Source organism: Salarias fasciatus, chromosome 1, assembly GCF_902148845.1.
Source record: "Salarias fasciatus chromosome 1, fSalaFa1.1, whole genome shotgun sequence".
Lineage (NCBI taxonomy): Eukaryota > Metazoa > Chordata > Actinopteri > Blenniiformes > Blenniidae > Salarias > Salarias fasciatus.
In genome coordinates, this window is record NC_043745.1 from 39193842 (window position 1) to 39214151 (window position 20310).

Here is a 20310-nt window from a genome sequence, read left to right on the forward strand (position 1 = left end):
TGCTAATCCTTAAAAACGTCAACATTTTAGATATTCTTTTAAACGATTTTAAATATTTTATTTAAAAAAAATGACTTCGAGTTTAGAAATGCAGTAAATATATTGTGTGATTAAGTTCGATGAAGTCTCCAGACTAACTTGTTGAATGAATTGATTGGTTAATCGAGTCAGACTAGTTGGTCGGACTAGTGGTGGGTTAACTCACGCTCCGCCTAGCACCCGGATGGAGGCCACCCTGTTCAGGCTGTAGCGGCTCATCAGGTTGGGAATGTCGTCCTGGATCTCCATCTTCTTCCCGGAGAACCCGGCGCGCTCGAACAGCTGAGCTCTGGCGGGATTGTTGTCCTGAGAGACGGAAGGTGGGAAGGTGAGTCTGAGGTGGGAACGTCGGTTGGTTCCTGATCAGTCAGAACATTCCTGATCGGCCAGCTTGTTCCTGATCTGATGACTCATTCTTGATCAGTCAGAACATTCTGGATGAGTTGGCTTGTTCCTGATCGATTGGAATTCCGGACTAGTCAGAACATTCTGGATTGGTTGATTCGTTCCCTATCATTTGGAAAATTCCGGATCGGTCGATTCGTTCAAGATCAGTCGCAACGTTCCAGACTAGTTGGCTTGTTACAGATTAGTTGACTCGTTCCCGATCAACCACAACATTTCGGATTGGCTGGCTCGTTCCCAATCGGTCGGAATGTTCCAGATCAGTCAGAACATTCCGAACTAGTTGGAACATTCTGGATCGGTAGATTCATTCCCGATCAGTCAGAACAGTCCGATTCGGTCGATTCGGAACATTTCGGATCCGTTGGCTTGTTGCCAATCGGTCGGAATGTTCTGGATCAGTCGGGACATTCCGGACTAGTCGGAACATTCTGGATTGGTAGATTCATCCCTGATTGGTCGGAACATTCCGGACCGGTCGATTCGTTGTCGATGAGTCAGAACATTTTGGATCGGTCGGCTCATTTCCAATCAGTCGGAATGTTCTGGATCAGTCGGGACATTCCGGACTAGTTGGAACATTCTGGATCGGTAGATTTGTTCCTGATCGGTCGGAACATTCCAGATCAATCGGCTCATTCCCTATCAGTCGGGACATTTCATATCGGTCTGAATGTTCCAGACCACTTGGCATGTGCTCAATCAGTCGGAACATCAACGTCCACCAGCTGAGCTTCACATTGCTGAAGGATGCTGGGAAACGTTTCCTGAAACTCTTCCTTCTCCACTTGATCTAGAAATCCACCTTCACCCACCCTGCAGGGATCTCTGAGAAGCCCCGCCCACTCCAGCTCACAAGCATCGAGAACCCCAGTTCACTTTCAGTCAACATTCCAAACGCAGAACCAGAACCCCAAACCCAGAACCCAGAACCTCAACCCCAGAGCCTCACCTGTCTGACGGAGCGGACGGAGGAGACGTGGTCCACCTGGGCGCACCACTTGTCGTAGCAGTTGTACTCTCCGCGGTCGGACATGTCCCACAGGTACTGGCGGCCCCGGAAGTTGTCATGTTCGTACCCCACCCAGCTATCGGGGGGACAGGCATCATTTTAAACTTCAACAAACTGTTTCAGACACAGACGACACCGAGGATGACGTTCACCAACTGGTGAGTGGGAACCGGAACTGGGAAAGTTCCCACTTCCACGTGGGAAAAACTGATTTCAAGTTAAAAGCTCAAAACAGGGAAATGGAAAGTTTGAGGGGGAGGAGGGAAGCTAACGCTAGCGAGGCAGCGCTTCACCCCCCCCCCCCCCCCCCCCCCAAATCCTGTTTCCACTGCGACGATGCTGGGAGAGACTGGAGACAGTTCCAAAAATGACTCCCAATGTGGAACTTTCTACTCCGATGCTGTCTCCATGGAAACAGGGAAAATGTGACTACTGAAACACTGCTCCGGGTCCTGGACCTGGTCCTGATCCTGGTCCTAGTCTTAGTCCTGGTCTCAGTCCCATTCATGGTTCTGCTCCTGGTCTTAGTCCTAGTCCTGGTCCTACTCTTGGTGTTAGTCCTGTTCCTGGTTCTGGTGCTAGTCCTGGTCTTACTCCTAGACCTGGTCCTAGTCTTGGTCTTAGTCCTATTCATGGTTCTGCTCCTGGTCCTGGTCCTGGTGCTAGTCCTGATCTTAGTCCTTGTCCTAGTCTTGGTCTTGGTCTTAGTCCTGGTCCTAGTCTTAGTCCTAGTCCTAGTCCTAATCCTGATCCTGGTCCTGCTCTTAGTCCTAGTCCAAGTCCTAGTTCCAATATTCTGGTCCTAATCCTGATCCTGGTCCTGCTCTTAGTCCTAGTCCAAGTCCTAGTTCCAATATTCTGGTCCTGATCCTGGTCCTTGTCTTGGTCCTCATCCTAATCCTGGTCCTGGTCTTGGTCCTGGTCTTAGACCTAGTCCTAGTTCTGATATCCTGGTCCTGATCTTAGTCCTAGTCCTGGTACTAGTCCTGGTCCTGGTCCTGTTCTGCACATGCTCAGTAGATGGACAAGCCCTTCATGGTCTGGCATGCTAACTACATCATTTTCAGCATTTCTGCTGTTTCCGTGGAAACAGTTTTCAAAACGTCATGAAAACAAAAAAACCTTTCTGAAACAAAAATGTAATAATGAAGTGCATTTACTTGAAACGCTGTGACAGCTAGCTATTGGTGACAGCTAGCTAGTCACGATAGCTAGCTAGTCACTATTCGTGACAGTTAGCTAGCTGTGATAGCTCATTAGTCATGACAGCTAGCTTGTCATGATAGCTAGCTCGTGGTGACAGCTAGCTTGTGATGTGATTTCATGAGTCATTTTTTGATTTATTGGGGTGAAGACTAAGTTCTCTGGTCCCTGGGACGCCTGGTGGTCTGCTGCTGTGGAGTCAAGATCTGGTCCTGGGACCGAGGTGGCCCGAGAGCCGGTTCCGCTGACTTACGCTCCGCTCTCCACCTGCACCGAGTTGCATCTCTCGGGGAAGTTCTTGTCGCTGATCCGGGAGCAGTCGGACGTCAGGTCGAGCCGCCTGCCGGCGAAGTTACGCTGCTCGAAAAGGGTCACCTGAGGTCAAACAGGAAGTTATGTCACAGACAGGAAGTGATGCCACAGACTGAACCAGACGTTTGTGATAATCGACAGTTGTGAGAGACAAGTGTTTATAACTCTTTAACATCCAGATGATAAACCATCTTCCTCCTCTGACATCCAGTTTAACCGATTAAAGGTCAAGTTACGGTCAAGGTCAAGGACTCACCCTCCCACTGGACCCGTAGAAGGCACGTTGGAGCACAGACCCCAGCTTGCTGAGGACGGAGAAAAAAAGATTACTTTCATGAGTACAACACACGTACGTGTGTGTGTGTGTGTGTGTGTGTGTGTGTGTGTGTGTGTGTGTCTTGTCTTTAGGTCATCGAGTTTTTTTATGTTGTCACAGAGATCATGAAAACCACCAGGAGGAAATCTGTGGTGTGTTGGGTCCTCCACCCTCCATCCTCTACCTTCTCCCTCCACCCTCTGCCTCCACTCTCCCCCCCATCCTCCACCCTCTTTCTTCCCTCCACCCTCTCCCTCCACCCTCTCCCCCATCCTCCACCCTCTCCCTCCACCCTCTCCCCCATCCTCCACCCTCTTTCTTCCCTCCACCCTCTCCCTCCACCCTCTCCCCCATCCTCCACCCCCTTCCTCCACCCTCCCCCCAGCCTCCGCCCTGCGGGTGGAGCGCGGCCCTACCTGGTTTGTTGGGCTAATCCTGGGACCTTAGTAAAGATGTTCATGTCAGCTCTGCTATTCCAGCAGAAAGCGGCTTAAATACGAGGAGCGGCCGAAGCCCACAGGTGCTGGAAGGCTCCGCCGGGCTGCCATTGATATGCTAAACACACCGCTGTGCGCACACACACACACACTCACCTGACGTGGAAAGGTGTGCACGCAGAGTGCAGTGCCAACACTTTGGGCTCTCGGCACTTCGGCGGAGGACAATGCTCGCATTCACGCTTTGTTCACGCCGCTTTCAGAGCAGAGGTCATGACCCCAGCGGGCGCTGACCTGACAACAGCGGCAAACCACGTCGTTTCACCTCAGGGATTCGAACCGAAAACCTTCAGAGAACCTGGACCGGAGCCACCGAGGCCACGGTTACACAACGCTCTGAGGAGATGACGGTTTCCATGGAAACGGAAGAAACACTGAAAACCATGTCATCAGCAAAAAGTTCCACCTTCTCTTTCATGTTTTTCCACCGTCTTTTTCAAATAAGTTGTGTTTTCAGTGGCTCTGAGCTCCGTTGTCATGGAAACAGACAAAAAACACAACCAAAGCTTCACGTTTTCACAAATGTCGTGTTAATGGAACATAAAATACATGTTTATTGTCAATCTTTATATTTACATGTTCCTGTAAACGTTTTCACCACCAGGAGGTGGCAGCACACAGCGAGTGGAACTGATGTTCTCCAGATGTGAGGAGGAGAACAGGTTCTCAGATGTTCTTTAGACGTGAGGAGAAGAGTGGAGTTCACAGATGTTCTCCAGATATGAAGAGCAGAGGATTTTCTAACGGTCCTCTCAGATGATTTTAAATGTTCACAGATGTTTAGCGGATATGATGAGTAGAACTCTGTGTTATTTGAGGAACAAGGTTCTTGTTCTGACTGAACTCTATCAACACCACACACTATCAGAAACTCCTCAGATGTTTGGTTTCTTCTAGAACACAGAACCTAGTGGGCTAGCTTCAGTTAGCTGCCTCTTTCCCGGTTTGCGACAAACTGACCTGCATGTTTATTTTTTTAATCTCTTTTAAATATGTTTATAAAATTGTTAATTATCCTGAAGATGACATAAATAAATCACATCAGTGATGAAAAACGTTTTTTCCTCTTCAAATACAGTCGACATGCTTGGTGGTGTTCCTCAGGGATGGCGTCTGGGACCACTTTACTTCTTATTAACTGCTGTTTCTCGGGCGCTAGCGTTGCCCAGACTGATGAAACCGTGTGGTTGTGGGTGAGTTCTGTGTCAGTGGAGAACCGCTCGCCGCTCTGTTCAGCGGTCTGAATGCTCTCCAACGGCTCCGACATTCATTTTGCTTACTGCGTCAAAATCCCGCCTTTTCCCAAAAGATATGTTTGCCCCAGCAGATTCACCCTCACACTCGACTGCCTCCCAATGGGGGGGGGGGTTATTCAGGGTGCGGGCGGGGGGGCCGCTGAGCGGCCGCCCCGGCGCTGGATGCCTCTGCGGGTTTTGTTTTGCGGACAGTGGCGGCGAGCGGACAGCGAGGGACAGAACCCGGGAGATGATTCCTGCCGTTCGGAGGCGGATCAGCAGGTCAGGAGAGTTTCAGACCACTAACCCCCGGACATGTCTCTGCTCCTGAGCACGCTGGACAAGCTGGCCTACTTCCTGTCTCTGCTCGCCTTTTGTGTCCGTGTGTCCCACAGCTGGCTGAAATGAAGCGGCCGTCCCTCTGCCGCAGGTTGGGGACCTGGTCCCACCTGATCCGCCCCCCCCCCATCTCTGAGCTCCAGCTGACCGTCTGCTGTGCTCTGCAGGTGGAACCGAAGACCACGACCATGATGATGATGATGATGATGATGGGGATGATGAAGGTGCAGAGGACGGCATCGAGCTGCTGTCTCCTGCTCACACTGCTGCTGGGCGTCTCCGCCGGACAAGACTTCGACTGGACCAAGAATGACCGAACGGCCTTCTTCTACAGCACCTTCCCGACAGGTAGGAGGGACGGGGGGGGGGGGGTCCAGAGACCAGAGACCAGAACCAGAACCAGAGAAGCTCTTCTAACAATCTCTTCATGTCGGTTCAAGTCCAGAATCTGATCCTGGATCTGGACTGGATCCAGGAGGGACCACAGTCCTGCAGCTTTCATGTCTCTCATGTTTATAAAATAACTCATCTCTGTAGAACTGGAACTACATGACAGTAACTAATTACTAACTGCTGGTTAAAATGGAGCTAGTTACTAACTGATGGTTAAAATGGAATTAGTCACTAACCGATGATTGAAATGGAATTAGTTACTAACTGATGGATAACATGGATAACATGTGACTAGTTACTGATTGATGGTGAATATGAAACTAGTCACTAAGTGATGGTTAACATGCAACTAGTTACTATCTTGTGAAGATGGAACAAATTGCTAACTGGTGGTTGAAATGGAACTAGTTACTAACTGATTGTTTAAATGGAACTAGTTACTAATTGATGGTTCAACTGGAACTAGTCGCTAAGTGATGGTTGAAATGGAAATAGTTGCTAACTGCTGGTTAAAATTGAACTACTGACTAACTGATGGTTAAAATGGAATTAGTCACTAACCGATGATTGAAATGGAATTAGTTACTAACTGATGGATAACATGTGACTAGTTACTAATTGATGGTGAATATGAAACTAGTCACTAAGTGATGGTTAACATGCAACTAGTTATCTTGTGACGATGGGCAAATTGCTAACTGGTGGTTGAAATGGAACTAGTTGCTAGCTGCTCATTGAAGTTCAGCTCGTTACTGATGGTTAATGTGTGACTAGTTACTAGTTGATGGTTAACATGAAACTAGTTACTATCTGATAGTGAAAATGGAAAAAATTGCCAACTTATGGTGAAGTGGAACCAGTCACTAACTGATGGTTAAAATGGAGCAAGTTGCTAACTGCTGGTTGAAGTGTAACTACTTACTAATCAATGGTTGATGGAACAAGTCATTAAATGATGATTGAAATGGAACTAGTTTCTAACTAATGGCGACAGTGGAACAAATTGCTAACTGATGGTTGAAGTGGAGCTAGTTACTAACTGGAGGTTAAAATGTAACTCGCTGCTAACTGATGAAGTAGAAAAGTTGCTGATGTTTGAAATTAAACTAGTTACTAACTGATGGTAAAAATGTAACTAGTTACTAACTGATGGTTAAATTGTAACTAGTTACTCGGTTCTAGTTACCGGTGTCTCCGTAGGCTTATTACTTCTGTCAGAGGTGATCGTGGAGCTGCAGAGCTGCTGTCTTTTGCTCAATGTCACAGAGCTAAGTGTTAGCATTAGCATTAGCATGAGCCTAAGCTTCTCTGTCGCAGACAGCTAGCTCAGCTAGCGTAATCCCAGACCGACATGTTACTGTGTCATGCTACTTGTTGCATTAGCATGACCTGAAGTCTCTCTGTTTTTTCAAACGTTCTCACAAGCTGTTTCATCTTTTCCTGCTGCCTGAACCCACTGTTAGCTTTAGCATTAGCATGTCAGATGGTGTGGGCAGTTCTGTGATGTTTTCACAAAGCTCCAGTTTATCAGAAGACGAGCATCGTTCATCCTGAACTCACTCAGGAACGTGGAACACGTCCCACTACAAGTAGCGTTAGCATTAGCGTTAGCATCTTGACAGCGTGGAATGTGTGCGCGGCTCTGCAGGTTTCTCGTGGGGCGCCGGCAGCTCGGCCTATCAAACCGAAGGAGCCTGGAACACCGACGGGAAGGGGATGAGCATCTGGGATGCCTTCGCCCACAGGAAGGGGAAAATCTTCCTGAACGACACCGGAGACTTCTCCTGCGAGGGCTACCGCAAATTCAAGGTGAGAAGAAGAGCGAGCCTTCACCTGTTTCTCCACGCTTCACACGTGCTCCTCACGTCGGGCCACATTCACATGGCAACATTTCGTACTGTTTTGGGTGTCCGTTTCCATGACAACAGTGCTCCAGGTCACTGAAAACCGAATTTTTTGTAAACACTGAGATAATAACTTGGCGTTCTGTCTGTGTTCTCCAGTGTTAATGTTTATAGTGTAGCTTGTGTGTGTGGTTCCATTACAAGAACAAATAGCAGCACCAACTAGTGGACCAATATTAAAACTACACTGTTTACAGTGTTGCTGTCATTTTCATGGCGACGCACATCATCTTTGAAACCCTGCTGTGTAAAACTGAAGTAAAACATGAGAATTTAGTGGATCTAAAATAGATCCCTGTGGAACACCACACATCATTTCAAGGATTTTGAGAGGGAAAAACTTGACCAGGGTATTGTTAATGGAGGAGAAAGATTGTTTAAAGGGAATGTTTCTTCAATGGCCGGTGGAAAATGGGAATGACTTTAATTATTTTATAGATAATTTCTTACTTATTGCACTTTTAACTGTATATACTTACAAATTTTTTCACTTCTTGGGTCCCCTTCCTCAGGCTAAAGAAGTTAGCAATACAATGCTAACTTGTTTGACTCCCGGCTCTGTAACAAGTACAGTTAGCGTAGCAGCAGGTGCGAGATGAGTGTTGACTGTGACTTTGAGTTAACAGGCTAACTTCAAAAACTTAGAGGTGACAATAACAAATGAGTTGGCTAACTCCAGCTAGCCAGTGTCTTGACTTTGTGCCAAGCTAAGCTAATAGCCTGTCATCACATGAAGTTGAAAACAAAAAAAAAAAAAGGTTTCCTGCTGTTTGTCTCCGAGGATGACGTGACGCTGATGAAGGACATGAAGCTGAATCATTACCGCTTCTCCATCTCCTGGCCGAGGATTTTACCCACCGGACTGAAAAGTAAGAGAAACGCACAGCTGTTTACCAGCAGCTAACGCACCTAACGCTAAAGGGCCCATCTCACTGACCTGGAGGCTGGGTGGAGGCAGGATGGAGGCTAGGTGGAGAAGAGATGGAGACCTGGTGGAGACTAGCTGGATACCTGGTGGAGATTAGGTGGAAATTCAATAGAGAACTGGTGGAGACTAAGTGGAGATTAGGTGGCAACTAGTTGATGACTAGTTGGAGACTATATGGGGACCTGCTTTAGACTGGGTGGAGATCTGACGGAGACCTGATGGAGACTAGATGGAGACTAGATGGAGACCTGGTGGAGAGCTAGTGGTGACCTGGTGGAGACCTGGTGGAAACTAGGTGGAGACTAGGTGGAGACCTGTTGGAGACTAGGTAAAGACTAGGTGGAGTCCTAGTAGAGACCTGGTGCAGATCTGGTGGAGACCTGGGAGAGACCGGGTGGAGACTAGGTGGCAACTAGGTGGAGACCTGGTGGAAACTAGGTGAAGACTAAGTGAAGACCTGGTGGAGATTAGGTGGAGACCTGGTGGAGACCTGGTGGAAACTAGACGGAGACCTGGGAGAGACCTGGTGGAGACTAGGTGGCGCCTAGGTAGAGACCTGGTGGAGACCTGGGAGAGACCTGTTGGAGACTAGGTGGAGACCTGGTGGTGATTCGAGTCTCTGCTGGTTTCAGAAACGTCTCCTGGAGACTAGCCGGGTCTCCAGGAGGGACCGGAAACTCATACGAGTTGTAGTTTTTTAAGACCTTCCAGTCCGCTGTAGGCCTCGGAGATGTCTCCTCGACGTCTCCTTGACGATTGACTCGTTGTGTGACTCCAGCGCAGTCGCCTCGCCGTCTCCACGGTGCCGCCGGACGCTCATGATCCACCGGACGCCTCGGCGAGAGCACCACCAGTGTTTGGTCTCTCTAGTCGCCACGATGTCTCCGCCCTTATACATGTAGCCTGCATTTGCATCTTCCAGCGCTTTCTTTTGTTTCATCATCACCTCTGTTAGCATGCTGCTATTAGCATGCTATTGTTAGCATGCTGCTGATTAGGAGTTTCTGCCTTAGAAACGTTCATGTTTGGTTGTGAAACTAATTTTTTTTTTCTAGTAATTGATGAATCAGAATGAAGCGTTTTCAGCCAGAAGACTTGTTCGATTCCTGAGCTCGCGGGAGTCCTCCGCTTCGCGCCTCATCTCCTCGCCGTCTTTGTGTTTCGGTTCCTGCAGGCGAGCAGGTCAATGAGAAAGGCATCAAGTATTATGACGACCTGATCAACATGCTGCTGGACAACCAGATCACGCCCATCGTCACGCTGTACCACTGGGATTTGCCTCAGGTGACCTCTGCTCGCTCTTCTTTCAAGGCGCTCACCTTCCCAGGGTTGGCGATTCGATTTCCCCTCAAAAGCCATGAAATCCACCAGATCTAAAGTCTGAAACGTGGCTGAAATATCTTAAATAAGCTTCCATATGTACCAATAAAACCCTTCCCTCAGTGTCTTCCTGCTCTTGTGGATTTGTTGGGTTTTCTCTGTAAAAGTAGAAATGACTCTGTTGTAATCGTCGCTTTATAAATAAAGCTGAATTGAATTGAAATGATGTTGGAAACAGGAAGTGAAGGCCAGCAGGTTTCTCAGTGCTTCGCTCTGCCGCCCTTCAGGTGCTGCAGGAGAAATACGGCGGCTGGCAGAATGCCAGCATGGTCAACCACTTCAACGACTTCGCCAACCTGTGCTTCGAGCGCTTCGGGAACCGGGTCAAGTACTGGATCACCTTCAACAACCCGTGGGTGAGTGTGGCGCGCCGGCCGTCCCGCCGTCTCGCTGCCTTCCCGTCTGCGGCGCTTAGCGTCAGCGTGCTTTGTTTGCAGTCTGTGGCTGTGGAGGGGTACGAGACGGGGGAGCACGCCCCCGGACTGAAGCTGAGGGGCTCCGGCGCCTACAGAGCAGCTCACCACATCATCAAGGTGAGACGCCGGACCACGTCCCAGTCGCTCGTCCTTCTCCTCCATAGATATGTACAGAAAGGCCGGATACCACCCCCCCCCCCCCCCCCCCCCCCCCCCCCCCCCCCGCTGCTGGGCAACGCAGCCGAACAGCTGTGTCAGGAACGTCACTGTGTCAGAACGTCCAGACCACCACAGGAAGTGGTCCAGACTATAACAAGAAATGGTCTGGACTACCACAGGAAGTGGTCTGGACTACGACAGGAAGTGGTCTGGACTCCCACCGGAAGTGGTCCAGACCACCACAGGAAGTGGTCCAGACACCCACAGGAAGAGGTCCGGACACCCACAGGAAGGGCTCCCAGTGAAGACGCATCGGTGTCTGTTCACACTCGCCTTTCGAACTCGTCACTTGTTCTCAGATCACCCGAGACGCGTTTTAAAGCAGAACTATGCAACTTTTTTACCTCAGTAAATGTGTTTCAGAATCCCTGTGGGGGTAAACAAAGACTTGTCACGGTGATTCGCTGGTCCCTCCACTCCCCCCGGGGTCTGTGTCCTGAAAACAGCGCTTGCAATTTCAATTTCAGTAGGGGGAGCGCTAAAGCAAATCTTGCATAGTTCTCCTTTAACACCAAGTGGAAACGACCCTGATAAAGTTGTCTTGATAACTGGACATTCAAATCAAATCAAATCAAATCAAATTTTATTAATATAGCACTTTTCATATTAATGAAAACAACGCAAAGTGCTGAACAGTAAAAACAGTCATAAAAACAAAAAGAATAAAAACCGCGCCATCAAACAGTATGCACCACACACGCACGCGCACACACACACACACACACTCTCCCATTAATTTGCACAGAACAGAGGAGACATGAGCGGAGGCATGTCACTGAGCATCTTGGGAAAACACCACCAGTGGGGCCGCCCACACCAGGAGAAATCGAGGGTCAATTAATACTGGGGCTCCAGCGCCCGACCTCCGACCCCGACAGACCAAGGGAACCCGCACACCGAAGTGTGGAGCCCCCCAGGCCAGCCGGGACCAGAGGACCCGGGCACAGTAACCCCAGCGTAGGACCAGGACCAACTCCCGGTGTGAAGGACCCCCTGAGGAAACACTGGAATTAAACAGCTAAAACATAATAAAATATGACACGAAATTAGAATAAGTTAACAAGATAGGATTATAAAGTAAAAAAGTAAAACAAGTTGAAAGTGTATAATAAAATAGAATAAAATTACATAAATAAAGATGGAATAACAGTACTATAAAAGGTCAGTTAAAAGCCTGATTAAAAAGGTGTGCTTTCAACCTCCCTTTAAAAATATCAACGGTCTCTGTGGTCCTGAGGTTCTCCAGCAGGCTGTTCCACAGGCGGGGGCCGTAGTGGCCGAAAGCCGCCTCACCATTCGTCTTGGTTCCGGGTTTAGGAACACACAATAAGGTACTACCAGAGGACCTCAGGGCCGCGAGGGTCGATAGGGTAAAAACAGATCAGCTAAATAAGAAGGCGCAAGGCCATTAAGACATTTAAAAACTAATAAGAGAACTTTAAAATCGATCCTGAAACGGACAGGGAGCCAATGCAGCGACTGTAAAACCGCTGTAATGTGGCTCCGCCCCCTGGTCCTCGTCAGCACGGCGGCTGAGTTTTATAATAGCTGTAGGTTTGAAATATTCTTTTTGGGAAGACCAGAGAGCAAGGCATTACAGTAGTCTAATCTACAGGAGATAAAAGCTGCATTATCGCCTCCTGCTGGCCTGAGAGAGAAACGGGCGACTCTGGCGATATTCTTAAGATGATAAAATCCAATCTTAGTTATGTTTTTTATGTGTGGAATAAAATGTAGCTCAGAGTCAAAAATCACGGCCAGGTTCTTCACTGATTGTTCTGGTTTAAAATCCCGTAATTTTTGTAAAATTTTCTTTCTGACCTTCGGGACCGATAACTAAAACCTTAGTCTTGTCCTGGTTGAGCTGCAGGAAATTCACTGCATCCATGACTTGATGTCTGAAATACAGTTAAAAAGGGTTTCTATTGGCCCTGAGTCACCAGGAGACACGGCCATGTACAGCTGAGTGTCGTCAGCGTAGCTATGGAAACTGATGCCGTGTCTCCTGATGACGTCCCCAAGTGGAAACATGTAGAGATTAAAAAGTATGGGACCTAAAATTGAACCTTGGGGAACCCCACACCTAATTTCATGAGTTCCTGAGGAACAAGTATCCAAACTTACATAAAAACATCGATCTGTGAGAAAAGAACTGAACCAGTTAAGAACGGTACCAGAGAGGCCCACCAGGTGCCTCAGTCTGTTTATTAAAATGTGGTGGTCTGCTGTGTCAAAGCGGCACTCAGATCCAGCAGAACCAACACCGTGAATTTTTTCTTATCTAAATTCCACCTGATATCATTTAAAATCTTTAAATCTCTCGTCCTCTTTGTTATTGTTTTCCAGTGAAATGTTCCTGAATGAGCTAAAAGCTAAAGGCTAACAGCTGCCATTACTCATCAAAAATAACAGATCTGGACCAGTAGAGTCTCGGCTAAAATCAAAAATAACTAAGATGAATGGGGCGGCCATTTTGAATGATGTCATCAGTCTCCCACCTCTGTTATTTCCGGTTAATGCTCGCTATCAAGTTTAAAAGTAAAAGTTAAAAGAAAAAACAGTTGCAAGTGGAGTTGACATTAGTAACTTTACCACGGTTTTCAAACGGTTCTAGACACTGTGATGTTCTCCAGGCGGAGCCTTCACCACCCGTCTCTGGAGTTTGACGCCTTGTCCTCTGCTCTGTCTCCAGGCTCACGCCAAAGTGTGGCACACGTACGACGTGCAGTGGAGGAGCAAACAGAAAGGTGAGCTCGGGTGCGGCAGTCGGCTCCGGCGGATGGGGTTCGAACCGCTGTCCCCCCATCTGTCTGTCCAGGCTTGCTGGGAATCTCTCTGACGGCCGACTGGGGCGAGCCGGTGGACGTGTCCAACCAGCGCGACATCGAGGCGGCGGAGCGGTACATCCAGTTCTACCTGGGCTGGTTCGCCACGCCCATCTTCAACGGGGACTACCCGCAGGTCATGAAGGACTACATCGGTAAGGTCAAAGGTCGCCTGGCGGACCACACCAAGAGGTGGTAATGAAAATACTGTGTGAACGTGGACAGACGGGTTAGTTTGGCCCACCTGATGACGTGATGCTGCAGTAATAATTCTGCTACAACACGATGTGAACTACGGCGGTAGTCAGAGTTAGAATCGGGGCTGTAGTGGTTCGAGTAACATGAGTAGTTATTGTACTGCAAGTGGTAGTTAAAATAGAGGTTAGTAGTGGTGGTAGTGGTGCTACTAGTTCTCATGGTAGTAGCTAAAATAGTAGCTCACAGCTCATTGACACTGGTAGCTAAGCTAACAGCTCACTGAGCTAGTGGCCAAGCTAACAGCAAACTGAGCTAACAGCTCACTGATGCTGGTAGCTAAGCTAACAGCTTACTGATGCTGGTTGCTAAGCTAATGGTTCACTAACACGAGTAGCTAAGCTATTGGCTAACAGAGATAACACCTTACTGAGGCTGGAAGCTAAGCTAATGTCACTAACGCCAGTAGCTAAGCTAATGGCTAACTGAGCTAACAGCTCATTGACACCAACAACTAAGCTAACGGCTCACTAAGCTAACGGCTCACTGACACCAGCAGCTGAGCTAACAGCCTGCTGCTTTCACTGTGAGCGTCTCTAAAAGCAGCAGGGTTCTCTCACCGCCCCTCAGGCTGGGTGGCTGCTGGCAGACGCAGGGTTTTTACCGTCACACGACTTTATTGATGTATTCTTTTAAATCCTGTTGACGGCCGAGTTCTTGATTTGTGTGAGAAATGTCAGGCGTGGGGAGTGAAGAGCTGGAATGTGTGTGTCTCTCTCACTGTGTGCGTGTGTGTGTGTGTGTGTGTGTGTGTGTGTGTGTGTGTGTGTGTGTGCGTGCGCGCTCCCTTGCAGGCAGGAAGAGCGGTCAGCAGGGTCTTGGAGCCTCTCGGCTCCCCGTCTTCTCGCCTCAGGAGAAAAGCTACATCAAGGGAACCTGCGACTTCCTGGGCCTAGGACACTTCACCACCCGCTACGTCACCCAGAAGAATTACCCATCAGCCCTGGGAGATAGCTACTTCACCGACCGTGACCTGGCGGAGCTGGTGGACCCCCAGTGGCCCGACCCCGGGTCCGAGTGGCTGTACTCGGTGCCCTGGGGCTTCAGGCGCCTGCTGAACTTCGTTAAGGTGACAAAACTCTCCGGTTCTTCGTTTGACCTTTGACCCGAGAGTGACGGCCTCCGCCGTGGCCTGCAGACGCAGTACGGGAACCCCATGATCTATGTGACGGAGAACGGCGTGTCGGAGAAGATGCTGTGCACCGACCTGTGTGACCACTGGAGGGTGCAGTACTTCAAGGACTACATCAACGAGATGCTGAAAGGTGAAGCTGCTCCGCCCACTTTCTGCTGAAACTCCACCCACTCTCTGCTGAAACTCCACCCACTCTTTGCTCCACCTGCCGACTGCAGCTCAGATAAAATACCGGGGTTTTTTTCTAAAACTGGAAATCACAGACGTCCTCTAAATGCCTCACAGGGAGATAAGGTTCCTTGAACGCCTCATATGCCGACTTTGAGAGGTGTTCATAATCTGGTAATGTTCCCTAAACACGTCACATACAGACATCAGGATGGCTTCATGAGTTATTCATGTTCCCTCAACACCAAACGTCCGCCCTTCAGGGAACTATTACACTCTGTTGATGTTCCCTCAACTCTGAGCGTCCACACTGCGGGGAACTGTTACAGTGTGTTCATAATTTTCCCTCAACACTGAGCACCCACGCTTCAGGGAACTGTTAGAATCTGTTGATGTTCCCTCAATACCGAGTTTCCACTCTTCAGGGAACTATTAGCATCTGGTAATGTTCCCCAAATACATTGCATACAGACATCAGGATGGCTTCACAAGTTATTCATGTTCCCTCAACACTGAACGTCTACCCTTCAGGGAACTATTACACTCTGTTGATGTCCCCTCAACACCGAGCGCCCACACTTCAGGGAACTGTTACAATCTGTTTATGTTCCCTCGACACCAGATGCCCACAATTCAGGGAACTGTTCAGATCTGTTCATCATGTTCCCTCAACAGCGAGCACCCACCCTTCAGGGAACTGTTAGAATCTGATAATGTTCCCTAAACAAGTCACATACAGACGTTAGGATGGCTTCACAAGTTATTCATGTTCCCTCAACACCGAGCGTGCACGCTTCAGGGGACTGTTAGAATCTGTTGATGTTCCCTCAACACCGAATTTCCACTCTTCAGGGAACTGTTAGCATCTGGTAATGTTCCCTAAATACGTTGCATACAGACATCAGGATGGCTTCACAAGTTATTCATGTTTCCTCAACACCGAGCGTGCACGCTTCAGGGAACTGTTAGAATCTGTTGATGTTCCCTCAACACCGAGTGCCCACTCTTCAGGGAACCGTTACAATCTGTTCAAGTCCCTTCAACACCGAGTTTCCTCTCTTCAGAGAACTGTTGCAATCTGTTGATGTTCCCTCAACACTTAGCCTGTAGGCCAGGGGTCCTCAAGTACAAGTCTTGAAGGTCCACATTTGTTTTTTACATAAAAGCATGGGTCCGGGCTTCAGTGCCCTGTGGGAGCGGGGCGGGGCGGGGCGCGCGGGGGGGCACCAGTGATACCAAGGGATGCCGGGCAGTACCGAGCAGTGCCGAGCAGTGCGGTGCGACGGAGCGCGCCGCGGAGCGGGGCGGCGCAGAACGGTGCTCACACGGAACATGGAGCGTTTAAAGAAAGATTTTTTTTTTTTTTTTTTTTTTTTCCAAACATTTGCCCTGGGTCCGCAGCGAGGTATGCCGTGGTCCGGTCGTGGACCGCTGTCCGCTAATTGAGGAACCCGGCTGTAGGCTTTAGGAAGATGCTCTAGCTTTCCGTTGTGTCTGAAACAACTCAAATGGAGATTTCAGGGAACCGTTCCCTTCAGTTTACCAAATTTCCCTCAACACTTCTTACAATGCTCATTTGAAGAGAGTTGTAGAAAGTTCCCTAAATGTGTTGCGTGTGTTTTCCATGTAGACTCTGCGCTAGCATGCTAACGTTGTTCCCTGACTTGTCTCCGCGCTGCAGCGGTGAGGGACGGCGTCAACGTGAAGGGCTACACCGCCTGGTCCCTGCTGGACAACTTCGAGTGGGACGAGGGCTTCTCGGAGCGCTTCGGCCTCTTCTACGTCGACTTCCGGAGCAAGGCCAAGCCGCGCTACCCCAAGGCCTCGGTCCACTTCTACAAGCGCATCATCGGCTCCAACGGCTTCCCCAACCAGAGAGAGGTAGGGCGGGCTCCGCCCCCGCCGCAGAGCCCCGCCCACCCGGGCCCTGACGTGACGCTGTGTGTCTGTGGTCCGCAGGTGGACAGCTGGAGGAGGAAGTCGGTGGAGACCTGCTCGTCCAGCAACCAACTGCTGGCTGCAGGTCAGTTCCAGCCCGGAGGATCCGCGGGATCCGGTTCTCGGTTCACGTCTCAAAGACCAAATGTTTGGCCAGCGTGAAGCTAGCTTCTCCGCTAACCTGCTCGTCTTCAAGGCTGATTCTTTCTGTTGTGTCTCCAGTTGAAGAGACGATCCTCAAACCTCAGTTAGCATCTCTTTACACATGCAGCCAATTTTCTCTACTCCTGTTTACGTGATCAGGATCTCCCCATTCAAACCACAGCACGACTGCATTTCTACTCCATGCCACCAGATGTGCTGTTTGCATGTTCAACCTTATTTTACACAGACACCACAGAAGAAGAAGGACCCCACAGGCCTTGCAGATAGAACATGGCAGAACAGTATTTAATGTCACTTTCAACCGGATTATTCCGATGTGTGTTTATAAGATAATATTCGGGTTTTTAAAAGCTGTATTACAAATTACATTTACATTAGAAAACATGAACACAACCAGGTGCCGAAGAACCAGAAGCACCGCAAAAAGTCCAAATCTGAGCCAGTTTTTTCAACTTGTTTTGAAGGAAAATGTCTCGTTTTGCTTAATTTAAAGGTGCATTAAGGAGTTTTACAACCTTAAAAATACTTATTTTCCACCATGAATATGTTACACGTTTTTAATGATGTGTACAATGTGCCCTGACATATTCATTACAAGTACCTCTAACAGGCTAAACTGTCACTTGAAAGTCACAGTGCCGGTCCGGCACCAGAGTTTTTTTGGGGAGAATTTGAAAGGAATGACGTAATGCGCGCTCCGGCTGGTTAGGTTTCATTTTGTCCGCCATTACTCCGCCAGATGCTGAGTGAGCAACAACTGAGCAGGAGCTTCCAGAAAGTCAGAACAGACTGGCTTCTGGCACTGCCACAGCTCCACACAGACTCCACCAGGGAGAAGAAACTTAAATCTTACTTGAGCGCTACTAAAAGAGCGAGGAAGGAGTTCCCCTCTTCCGTGCACGCGAGCCACAGGCACGAGTTTTTCACTAAGCTGCATTACGCCCAAGACCTGCAGGGGGCGCTGTTTCGCATAAAACGTGCAAACTCCTTAATGCACCTTTAAGATAAATTCAATTAAAAAAAAAAAAACTATTTTGTCAAGAAAGAAAGACTGGATTTAAGAGAAGTTCTCTGAATTTGAAGTGACGATTTTCACTTGTTCAATTGGCAGATTGTGCCATGTCTGATTGTTTGCCCCCCCCCCCCTTTGTAATTCTTATCTTTTTGCTTGTGTTCTTTTCTTGATTGTTTGACTGTTTGCCTCTACGAGAGTTTGTATATGTTCTTTCTTTAAAAAAAAAAAAAAAAAAAAAAAGTGGCATTTTTCCAGACCAGAAATACACCGTTATCGAGCGGCGTCTTTTCTGATCGGACACGTCACTTCTGGAATTGAACGGAGCGCAGCGTTTTCTTGTAAATACATGAAGATTTGTGTCTCTAATAGCCTGCCATACTCGGGGGGGGGGGGGGGGGGGGGGGGGGGGGGGGGGGGGGGGGGGGGGGGGGGTTCTACTCACCTCACGCCGTGTTTCCTCTTCCTCCTCCTCCTCCTCCTCAGACCCGCTGATCGGACACATGGAGATGGTGACGGAGATCGTGGTTCCCACCGTCTGCACGCTCTGCATCCTGCTGAGCGCCGTCTTCCTCATGTTCCTGCTGCGGCGCCGCCTCTGACAGGAAGTCCCCCGTCCCCGTCCCGTCCTCATGCCCCCCCCCCCCCCCCCCCCCCCCCCAGAGGAGCTCATGAACTGTCTGTACAGGAGAAACTCTGTAGATCTTTAACCTTCATTAAAGGCGTTTTTCAGGGTTGAACGTCGACTGATTCTTTCTTTCATGGCAGAGCTGTCGGTTCGAATCCCGGTTTGAAAAGTTCTGTGTCCATAACTTTGACTTTTACGTACTGATTCATGACTGGTTTCTGCGTTTTACCATTTTTTACTCAAGTAAAAGTTCATTTTTTGTTTTCATTCAGAAAAGTTTTGCTCTTAAACAGGAAAGTTTTGAAAGCGGCGTGTTTCCACGGAAACAACAGAAACAGTGTAGTGCTCACGTTGGTCCACTAGGTGGTGCTGTTTGATTTAATAATGAAAACAGAGACGTCAGACATTCATATGAGCAGAACACCAAGGTGGATTGTGTCACGGTGACTGTCAACTCTAAAACTACTAGGACCAGGAGGATCTGGACTGGAACCAGAACCAGAACCAGGACCAGGAGAACCTGAACTTGAACCAGGACCAGGACCAGGAAGGGTCTGGAGCATGATTCAGGAGTGCTTCAGTCTGGAGGGAAACATCGTGCTGATTGTTCATCTGCTTTTCCTTTTCAGCAGATGTGAACGCCGGCGTGACGCGACCGAGGCCCAGATCTGAATCCAGTTATCTCAGGGTCTAATGCTAATGCTAATGCTAATGCTAATGCTAATGCTAATGATGGACTGCTCCATCATTTCATCACTGGATGTTTGAAGAAAGTTTGTCTGAGCAGCTGGAGTTTTTCAGGAAATCAGATCAGAAACATCAAGAGTTCAGGATCGTCCAGAGTTTGATCAGATTGTATGTAAAAAAAAAAATATACAAAGATCTGAGGAAAACAGTTTCAGAGTTCAATAAATCAACATTCTGGTTGGATTCAAATAGATTTAAAGCACTGAGTCCTTTTGTATCTATGTTTTTAATTTGTTAAAAGATTTTCGTCATCAGTGATCAAATAAAAAAACACAAAGACACACTAACGGATCTCAGTCCTCATGACGCTTCTCATCCCAGAGGCTGATGGTTCTCCTCATCCAGCGCTTCTCCAGCACAGAACCACACAGAACCGAACCATCTGACACCCACCCACAACAGAACAAACAAACAAATGAATGAATGAATAAATAAGTAAATGAATAAACAAATAAATAGATAAAAGAATTAAATAAATACAAAATAAATAAAAAATAAATGCATACATTTTATATATATATATATATATATATATATATATATATATATATATATATATATATATATATATATATATACTATATGCAGACAATAAACAAATAAATAAGTGATCTGCGAAAAACACCTCATGATCAACAAAGCCCTTCTTTCTCCCTGTTCCCTGTGAAAAACATGTTTTTGAATGGAACTTTTTAGCCATATAAATGTGATATATTCTTGAGTTTTTAGTTTTATCTGTTTTTATTGAAGTACTTGTTTATTCTCATTGTTAATGTTATGCCTCTCTTCTTTGGGTATTTATTTTTCTCAGTAGTTAACTTTAATTTAACTTGATTTAA

At 48.0% G+C, this 20310-nt stretch overlaps 2 protein-coding genes across 2 annotated transcripts; one reads left to right on the top strand and one right to left on the bottom strand.

Annotated features, from left to right (window-relative positions):
• Positions 1-201: 201 nt before the first annotated feature.
• Positions 202-3787, bottom strand: crybgx (crystallin beta gamma X). The gene is made up of 5 exons (XM_030114510.1): positions 3704-3787; positions 3228-3276; positions 2913-3034; positions 1397-1532; positions 202-345 (listed from the first exon to the last, which is right to left on the bottom strand). The coding sequence occupies exons 1-5, from the start codon at positions 3745-3747 to the stop codon at positions 202-204; spliced, it is 495 nt and encodes a 164-aa protein (XP_029970370.1). The 5' UTR covers positions 3748-3787.
• A 1547-nt stretch (positions 3788-5334) lies between these two features.
• Positions 5335-18698, top strand: LOC115388721 (lactase-like protein). Its single transcript, XM_030092008.1, has 14 exons — positions 5335-5397; positions 5526-5706; positions 7400-7560; positions 8437-8524; positions 9758-9867; positions 10191-10319; positions 10401-10496; positions 13291-13345; positions 13417-13578; positions 14473-14747; positions 14817-14943; positions 16663-16862; positions 16941-17004; positions 18583-18698. The coding sequence occupies exons 1-14, from the start codon at positions 5335-5337 to the stop codon at positions 18696-18698; spliced, it is 1827 nt and encodes a 608-aa protein (XP_029947868.1).
• Positions 18699-20310: the final 1612 nt, after the last annotated feature.